Here is a 10,073-nt window from a genome sequence, read left to right as displayed (position 1 = left end):
AGGAGTTTACGGCCCAAGAACCATGTCTTGGCCATAACACTTTGTTAAGTGATTTTGATGTGGTTCAAGCCCTTGATTTAATGGGAACAAGTCTAGGTAATTGTCTAAGGCTTTAGGAGCCTTAAAAGTGCCATTTTGAGTTTGAAAATGGAGTTTACGGCCTATGATATTCTTGGGCCGTAAACTCCAAAACTTGGGTGATTTATGGATGTTTTCTTGTCCCTAACACACATACATAATAGTCTAAAGCAGTTGTATAACACAAAGGTCGGTTTTGGCTTTGTTTCGGGAGTTTACCGCCCAAGAACACCTTGGGGAGTAAACTCCTAGATCTAATGATTTAGCCATCTAAGTCATGTTATAAGCACATAATAAGCATTCTAACACTACTAGAAAGAGTTACTCATGTTTTGGTATAAAAACCCGAAGATCCGTGAGAGAGAAAATGGCTTTTCTCTAGTTAGAAATGTGAATAATGAATGAATTTGGTTCAGAAATCTATTTATAGTCCTGAAATATTTTTGGCAGAAAATATTTTTATTCCTGAAATGATCTCTAATATAATAGAGTGTTGGAATAACAGTGTTGCACAAAACCATAGTGCACCCACTCTCCTGATATTTCCTGAAGTGTAAACCCTGAATTACTCAAACTGACGTAGAAAGTTTGAAAGTTAACTGTGACTGCTATAACTTCTATTGAAGTGATATAGTTTGTACAAAATGGAAATTTCGGGTTGTCACAACCTCCCTTATACGCCACCAACACCCACCGCAACCATCTCCTACCATGCCTTCCCTTCCAGGAAACATACCTGTTCAAGTACCATCATTCCAGCATCATTAAATTCCTACAACCATCACCACCTTATACAGCCAACAACACTACCTGCTATCACCATCACCAAGCATCTCTATCGATAGTCGAGACTCGCTCTTAGCTGGAACACCACCTACGTCGCACCATCACAAACCACCATAGCCGACCGATTACAGATTACACCACCCTCTACCATCTTTCATCATCACCATTAAAACCAACTTCAAAAATCGAGAACAAACCACCAAAAACCATCTGCAAGTTCGAACCAATAAGAATGAAAAGAAGAGAAAGGTTGTCGATTTCTTGGCTGTAGAGGAAAACAAAAGTAAATAGTAAATATGAAACTGGTTTTGTGAGCCAAAGATAAATGTCATGTCATTGTTTTTTTCTTTAATTAGTATTTACCAGCAACAACACCCACCATTGTTAAGACTTACACAACACCAATAGAAACTCAAACCAAGTATACCCCATATAGATGTAAACAACATCCAAGGGCATAATGGTCATTACTCTAGATAAAAAATAGAAAGCAAATAACACACCATGTTGTTAGGGTGTAACCACTCACCTACTTTCCCCTGTACTTTTTATTGCTACTAATAAAGTAGATATAACAGAACCCACAAAACATGGTCTGTATCAATTCGTCTGTCCACTCGTCTGGATTCACTGATAATATCTATGTCAACAACTTTATAATTAACCAAATAACAAAAAATTGATCCAAATCACCATTGGTTCCTACAGTTCCAAAAATCCAAATCATATCTGAAATAAAAAACGTGAAACTAAATGGGGCGAAGCTTCAAGTTGTTGCTCTTTTATTTCCATTTACAAATCATATTTCAAGTTGTTGCTCTTTGATCCAACGCCCCTGTGATTCTTCCTTTTCAAGTTACCCCCAATGAATAACATCTTTTTAGTCCTCTAATAATTATTACCAATGAAAAAATCTTAATTTGATCAACTTGGTACCCTACAATGCTAAGGAAAAAGGGAAATTTTACATTTTTTTAATCTTTGTATGATTGCATAAAAACATGTTTAAGGGACGTGTCAAGTTGATTCCCAATGTTTCTTCATTTGTCTCATCAACACAAGTTCAAAAGATTAACATTTGAATTAACAGTTACTCATCTATTCATGTTCTTGCTTGAAGTAACCTATAGCCCTTTTAGTTTCAAAAACTAAAGAATCAAAAACAAAAACCTTGAATTTAGATGTTTTAATCAAAACAAATATGAATTAGTTTAGGCAGAGGAAATAATAACCTACCTTCCATATTTCCTCTTCGACCAAAAACAATGGCTAAGAGGTGTTTTTGAATGATTTGATTGCATTGGAGAGAGAATCATTCCCGGTGTATAGATTGTCGTGATTGGGGATCAAAGAATTGCAGAACATGCCTGTAAGTATAGTGGTAAATGGATTTGGTAGTGAAATGTTCCTGCAATTAAAGATTTTAGGGCAAAATTGAGAAGAAAAATGGTTTAAATGACAAAATAGATGACGAAATAAAGGAAGAAACATGCTTGGTTTCAAAGAGAATGAGAGGAGAAGAAAAGAATGAAGCGGCTGCAAGTGGTGACCGGAGACGATGACCGACAACCACTGATGGCGAATCTGAATAAAGCCACAATACAAGTTTTATTGGCAGTGTTCTATAGTCGTGTGAACGTTTGCTTCAAATGGTTGCATTTGTTAAGAAAGGCCATGGTTGTGGTGGCTTAGGGTTTGTAGAGAAGAAGACGACGATTGACGGTGGCTATATTGGTGTTCGACAACAGTGAGAGTGATGACAGTGGCGTGTGTGCTAGATGGTGGTGGGGGAGAAGCGGCCAGATTCTACATAAGTGCAATGACCTAGGGTTTTGCAGAGGGTTTGAAATATTTGTTCCGTAACTTGTGGATGTTTTTAAATGCGAGTTTAGAGAGCATTTTAATTCTATTTGGGGATTATATCTGTAAATCAAGCAATAATTATATAGATTCATTTACAAGCATAATAGGATTGTACATGGTTTAATAGAAATTATACCTCTTAAATTTCAAGAAATATCCGATATGCTTAATAATATAGTAATGATATATATATATATATATATATATATATATATATATATATATATATATATATATATGCGGTTCGGTTCGGTTTTTTGCGGTTTTTGCGAGACTAGAAACCGCACCAAACCGAGTATTTTTGGTTTTTATAAAACTAAAAACCGCACCATCGGTTTTCATTTCGGTTTCAGTTTATGCGGTTTTTTCGGGTTTTTTTGTTTGCGATTCGGTTTTCGCTCACCCCTAGTGGCACCCCGCTGCCTATAACGCCCCACGCCCTTGATAGGCACCCCAATGCTTCTGGAATTCATTGTAACTTTGAAAAATCGTAACTTTCTTATTCGAACTCTGTTTTCGACGTTCTTTATATCCACGAGTTTGTATTGACGACTACTACAACTTTTATGTTGAATACTTTGGCTAAAAAGACACCCATTGGACATCCTATTGACTATCTTTTAAAAAGTCAACCAATAATTAACTGTTTATAATCAGTTTTTTCGAAAAACAATGCAATTTCAGCCAATAAAAACATTTAAAAAATTGATTAGGATGTCCATATTGCAATATAGGGTGTCTTTTTAGCCAACCCCGTTTATTTATCAATTCCAATCAAACATGTATTTCATATAGATGGTCATGCATCCGCCTCGTGTATCACTACGCGCCATGGACAATAAATAAATGCAGGTAATGGTTTATTAGTTTTATTCTAGGAAGGGGTTTAATATCTAATGGCAATTTAGTAAATTTATTTTTTTCTATTTAAACTATAATGATAACTGATTATAAATTGTTAAAAAATATTTTAAAAAAGTTTGGGTGAATGTAATATTTTAAAAGGTAAAAAAATATATAAGATATTTAGATTTTAAGATGGATAAATACGATATTTTATTGTTTAACAAAGATATATATGGAATTTACCCTTTTAATATTTACATTACAATACATATAAATACATATCAATATATATTTTAAAATAAAACTTATATTTTAACTTAAAAACAAGTATTTTAATATAGAAAACATGTAGTTACATGTATTTTAACCTAAAAATAAGTATTTTATCAATAAAACCCATATATTGAATTATTGTATAATAATAATAATAATAAAATTATATATATATATATATATATATATATATATATATATATATATAGGGTTAGGTTATTTTATTTTTAGTAACTATTGTGTGCCAGAATGCACAGATCTGGACCATTGGATGGAATATAATCAAAAGTCATGATCTGAGGGTCTATGATAGTAGAATAGGATAACATGTACCATATAATCACACAAATTTGAGCATAAGGGCATTCTAGTCAATTAACCTATATTAAAAAAGGAAATTTTCGGATTTTTAGGGATAATTAATTCCTTTATGTTTAAAAATTTAAATATTTTAAATTAATTTAAAATTAAAAATCCGATTTTTATTCTGTCAGAATGATAGAATTTTAACCATAAAGTAGTAAACATATTTTTCGATTTTATTCTGTCAGAATGACAGAATGTCAACCATAAACTAGTAAATATATTCTGAAAGAATACACAAAATCGATTCTTGAACTAATAATATACCAAATAATTACATTGTACGATTGTGATTCATTGAATTATAACAAACATTCTGAAAGAATAACAAATATAATTTTTAAAAAATAACAACAGTCTCTCAGAATTGTATTGCATGAGAATGATTTTATACAAGGAGCCTTTCCCATCAGGTCTTCAAGCCATTCTTCAATCCATTTCTATCACAAATTTATTGCCAAATACTTTGTAGTGATACACTTGTAACAACTGCACATTAAACATATAATTAATTAACTACAAATTCTATCAGAATAAAGCAATAATATTCTTATATAATAAACTATTTTTTCAGAATGGAAATAATATAAAAAGGTAAACAAGGTTAAAGCTATGATCAGACCATATGTCTGTTTGCTTCAACATCATAAACATGAGGAAAAGTCAGTTTGCTTCAACATCAAATCTATGATCAGGATAGATGTTTGCTTCAACATCATAAACATAGATTGAATCATCAATACTTCCAGCTACAAGTTCTATGCCATCAAAGAATGATAATTTCTGAAAAAAATAAAAAATTACAAAAACCCAACTCAAAAAACTTAATCAAAGATCAATAAAGTTCATGTAAACTTACCAACATCTCCTCATTAACCAGTAATTCCATCACTAACCATGAATACAATCTGAGACTATCATATTTCTCTTTGGTGTTTCATCAAACACTTTAAGGGTGCTCCTAAATCACCACATTTTCTATGAATCATGAATGAAAAAAAACCAATTCAGAACCATCAACATCAAATGAGTTACACAGGAGGGTATACCTCCTGTGTTCGGTTTCCATACGATCGAAGAAAAAAAAAGCATAAATTGTTATGTGGCTTCGGTTTTGATTGAAAATGGTAGAAAAAAATCAATTATGATAATTTTCATATCATGTGAGAAGAACAGAAGATGTATCATGAAATGGGTTTGAAATCATTGTCTGAAATTGATTAAAAACATATAAGAGTCAAAATTTTGGTCACCAACAGAAATAATTGAGGAACATTTTGTTTTACCTGAATCAATAATGAAGATAGATGCAAACTTTTCTTCGGCGAAATAATGGTGTGTGTGAACGGCAGCAATGAGATGGCCGACAATTTGTTTAGGGTTATAAAGATGCAAATGTAGGATTAGAGAAAGAGAAGGAGAAGAGATAATAAAGGGAAAAAAATTGATGTCTACGTTTGTAAAAGAAATATATTAGGTATTTGTTTTGTTCCCTTAATTGTAGGGATTTATTTAAATGATCTCATTAATTGCTAGTGCAAAAAACCGAAAATACCCTTTTTTATTTAATTAATTATTTAATTATTTGCAATTTTCTGATTGGTGCATTTAGGCACACAATAGTTGCTAAAAACATTTGAACCTAGCTCTCTCTCTCTCTCTCTCTCTCTCTCTATATATATATATATATATATATATATATATATATATATATATATATATATATATATATATATAGCTAGGTTCAAATGTTTTTAGCAACTATTGTGTGCCTAAATGCACCAATGAGAATTCAAGAAATAATAAATAATAAAATAAATCATTAAAGGGTATTTTAGACCTTTTGTACTTTTATTTAAGGAAATTATTTAATTGAAATCATTCAATTAAGGAAATAAACTAATAATTCAATTAAGGAATTAAACTAAATATATTTGACCTAGATATGTTTGCGGCCGAACACTTCATCATCGACATCAATACCCTTTAATCATTCAATTAAAGGGTATTCTACTTCTTCTTCTACAATCGACGGATCCAAAAGGGAGCACATACTCTCGTCTCGCAATCGATGATGAATTCTGGGGTCGATGAGGCTGAAGAAGGGGATGCGGAGGAACAGTGGCGCTGTTGTGGGGTCTATGAACACGAATGAGAAGCGAGGAGCAAACGGTGAGGAAATCCCGACGATTGCAGGTACTTGAATGGAGGTATCCTCCGGCAGCCTCCTGTTCTTCTTTCTTTGGTCCGGTAATCCAACAACTAGGGGATATAACTGGAAATTATTTACCTCAATCGAGATTGATTTTATCTCGATTTTGATTCAAGATCGAGATTGTGTTCATCATCTTATTAAATTCGATTTATTCAATGGTTTATTTCTGTTCGATTGAAGAAATATTCTGATACAACTTGCACTTCACAGTCATAAGTTGGATTTTGTTTCGAAAAAGTCAAAATTGGTGTTCATATTTCTAAATCGATAATGTAAATGTGTGTTTGTTTCTTGAATTCATGACTGGGAATGAATGCATATGTGTGTTGATGATTCAATCACATCTATTGAATTCTGTATACAATAACAGCTCTTGAATTATGTAATGTTTTCTATTAGAATTTATTTTATATAAATGTATTCTGTTAGAATGTTTGAGAATAATTGTCAACAACAAGTACATTCTGTCAGAATTTATAGTTTTTATTCTCTTAGAATGCATTGAATTTTTTTAATTTTTGAATCTTGATTATGTTTTCTTTGTGGATTTAGGTTTTGAAGAGGCTAACATTGATGTGGAGAAAGAAGAAAACATAGAGAATGAGAGTGTATTATACCACAATGTGTTATGATACAATGTATAAAATGTTGCTAAAAAATAATATTCTATCAGAATAGAATAGTGTTTTTCTTAGATCGTGATGTTTTTTTTTTCTTTTTTCTTTCAGAATGTTGTTATTATTCAACGAATCACAATCATACAATGTAATTATTTGATATATTATTAGTTCAAGAATTGATTTTGTGTATTCTTTTTAGAATGTATTTACTAGTTTATGGTTGACATTCTGTCATTCTGATAGAATAAAATCGAAAAATATATTTACTACTTTATGACTAACATTCTGACAGAATAAAATCGAATTTTTAATTTTGAATTAATTTAAAATATTCAGATTTTTAAAAATAAAGGAATTAATTATCCCTAAAAATCCGAAAATTTCCTTTTTTAATATAGGTTAATTGACTAAAATGCGTTTATGCTGAAATTTGTGTGATTATATGGTATATGTTATCCTATTCTACTATCATAGACCCTCAGATCATGACCTTTGATTATATTCCATCCGATGGTCCAGATCTGTGCATTCTGGCACACAATAGTTACTAGAAACAAAATAACCAAACCCTATATATATATATATATATATATATATATATATATATATATATATATATATATATATATATATATATATATATATATATATATATATATATATATATATATATATATATATATATTCAGAAACATATGCATAAAGCTTTGCCAAGCCTCGTCAGGTGGTAACCGAGAATGGAAGGGTAAAGTGATATCATGAATGTGACGATCGATCCAAATGTAAGAAACAGAGGCAAAAATGCAAGCTTTGAGAAATTTCTTGAGAAACCCAACAATTTCTATCGCAGAAACATACAAAACCATTGGAGAAATCAACCAAATTCACTCACAATTGCTAGTCAATGGTTTCCACAACGACCCAGATCTTGTATCTAAATTTGCTGCATCAATCGCCCTCAAACACCCGCAAAATATCGATTATTCTGTTCAACTATTGGACCAATGTGAAAATCCCTCAGTCTTTGCTCTAAACTCTCTAATCAGAGTTTACTCCAATAGCTCAACTCCTGAAAAAAGCTTCGATTTCTATAAAAGAATTGTAAAATCGAATCATAAACCAGATAATTACACGTTTACGTTCTCGATCAAGTCTGCTGCACAGTTAGTGGATAAGAATTTGGGTTTGGCTGTACATGGGACTGCTTTGAAATACGCCTTGGATCAAGACCCACATGTTCAAAGCGGGTTGATTAATTTGTACGCTGAAATGGGGTCTCTTAGGGACTTAAAAGATTTGTTTTTTAACATCCACAACCCAGATTTGGTAACTCAGACAACAATGGTGGTTGCCTGTGCAAGATTAGGAGATATCAAATTCGCACGCCAAGTGTTTGATAAAATGCCCGACCGAGATGTGATTGCCTGGAACGCAATGATAGGTGGGTACGTGCGTTTTGGGGAGCCTTTAAACGGAATCGAACTGTTTAACACAATGGAAATGAAAGGTTTGAAAGTTAATGAAGCCACAATGGTTTCTGTGTTATCTGCTTGTACTCAATTAAGTGCTTTAGATGCGGGACAACGCGCACATAGATATATTAAGTATAAAAAACTACAAATCAACACAACTCTTGGTAGTGCACTAGTCAATATGTACGCAAAGTGTGGGGATATTAACACAGCAATGAATGTTTTTGGGGGGATGAAAGAAAAAAATGTGTTCACGTGGAGTGGTGCCATGGGAGGACTAGCCATGCATGGTTATGGCAAAGAGTGTCTTGACCTATTTACCCTTATGCAACAAGAAAACATCACACCAAATGAGGTCACTTTCACTTCAATCTTAAAGGCTTGTAGTGTAGCGGGTCTTGTTGAAGAAGGCTGCAAGCATTTTGAATCTATGACAAAAGAGTATGGGATTGTGCCAAAACTTGAGCATTATGGATGTATGGTTGATTTATATGGCCGATTGGGGCGTTTGGATGAAGCGTTACGCTTGATCCAGAGTATGCCATGTGCACCCCATACCGAAGCATGGGGTGCACTGCTTAATGCTTGCAAGATTTATAAAAATGTGGAAATCGCTAAACTTGCGTCTAGAAAGATGGTGGAATTAGAGGCTAAGAATGATGGCGCATATGTGGAGTTGTCGAATGTTTATGCAGATTTCAAGAATTGGGATGGTGTTGATGGTGTTAGACATAAAATGAAGTCAAAAGGAGTTGTGAAGATCCCTGGTGTTAGCATTATCGATAGTAGTTAAGTTTTTTTTTTTTTTTTTTTTTTTTTTTTTTTTTTTTTTTAAAGAGATATTGATAGCAGTTAAGTTAAAACATGTTGAACTCGTATTTAACATTGTTTTGGCTTTTTGACAAAGGTTTCATTTTGAAAAATATTTAAGCATTCATTGCATGTTTTTGTAATCTTGCAATTTTAATGGGTATTTTAGTTCTTGCCATTTCAATGCATTTTTTTTTCTTTTTGTAATTTTTTAGTTTCCATGCATTTGTTGTAAGTTTTGTAAAATATTTAGTTTGTACCTTTAAAAAATATCAATTTATAAATTTGTACCACTTAATGCTTTATAATTTTTAAAAGTATTATAAGGCATTAAATTAAAATTGTTTTATTATAGACCAAGCACATTAGATCAGACAAAAACAATCTAATAAAACTGAACAGAGTCGGGCTTTAACAATTGCCTCAACTATATTTATTTCGATCCATATTTGCCTATGTTTTTGATGGGACCCGATTTATAGACCGGTTCAGAATCCGACTAACCCAGATTATACAAGTTACGATCCAAATCATGTACATATATGAACATAGCATACACACTCCCCTTCACAAAACTTGCACACATGGGTCACGAATTTTACTTCTGACACAACATCCTTTAATTATGTAAATCTTGTCATCCATAAAACCTAACAAAATTTCACATAAGTGCAAAGAAAAATAATATTTCCTACCTAGACATAAAATTGTAACTTTTGAATTATTTACCAAAAATAATAGTTAATG

General features: G+C 32.0%; 1 protein-coding gene and 1 long non-coding RNA gene across 2 annotated transcripts; one reads left to right on the top strand and one right to left on the bottom strand.

Annotated features, from left to right (window-relative positions):
* Positions 1–501: 501 nt before the first annotated feature.
* On the bottom strand, positions 502–2,750 carry LOC128127090 (uncharacterized). Its single transcript, XR_008225145.1, has 2 exons — positions 2,101–2,750; positions 502–1,074 (listed from the first exon to the last, which is right to left on the bottom strand). It is a non-coding gene; the product is annotated as an uncharacterized LOC128127090 (long non-coding RNA).
* Positions 2,751–7,746: 4,996 nt separating this feature from the next.
* Positions 7,747–9,829, top strand: LOC111893243 (putative pentatricopeptide repeat-containing protein At5g40405). Its single transcript, XM_023889339.3, has one exon. It carries the CDS (start codon positions 7,846–7,848, stop codon positions 9,307–9,309), a length of 1,464 nt encoding a protein of 487 aa, XP_023745107.1. The 5' UTR covers positions 7,747–7,845; the 3' UTR covers positions 9,310–9,829.
* The last annotated feature ends 244 nt before the right edge of the window (positions 9,830–10,073 follow it).

This window comes from Lactuca sativa, chromosome 7, assembly GCF_002870075.4.
Source record: "Lactuca sativa cultivar Salinas chromosome 7, Lsat_Salinas_v11, whole genome shotgun sequence".
In the NCBI taxonomy this organism is placed as follows: domain Eukaryota; kingdom Viridiplantae; phylum Streptophyta; class Magnoliopsida; order Asterales; family Asteraceae; genus Lactuca; species Lactuca sativa.
This window is presented reverse-complemented; position numbering and strand designations above follow the sequence as displayed.

Excerpts from the sequence above, each read along its gene's own strand:
- LOC111893243 (XM_023889339.3), top strand. The coding sequence starts at position 7,846 with ATGCAAGCTTTGAGAAATTTCTTGAGAAACCCAACAATTTCTATCGCA.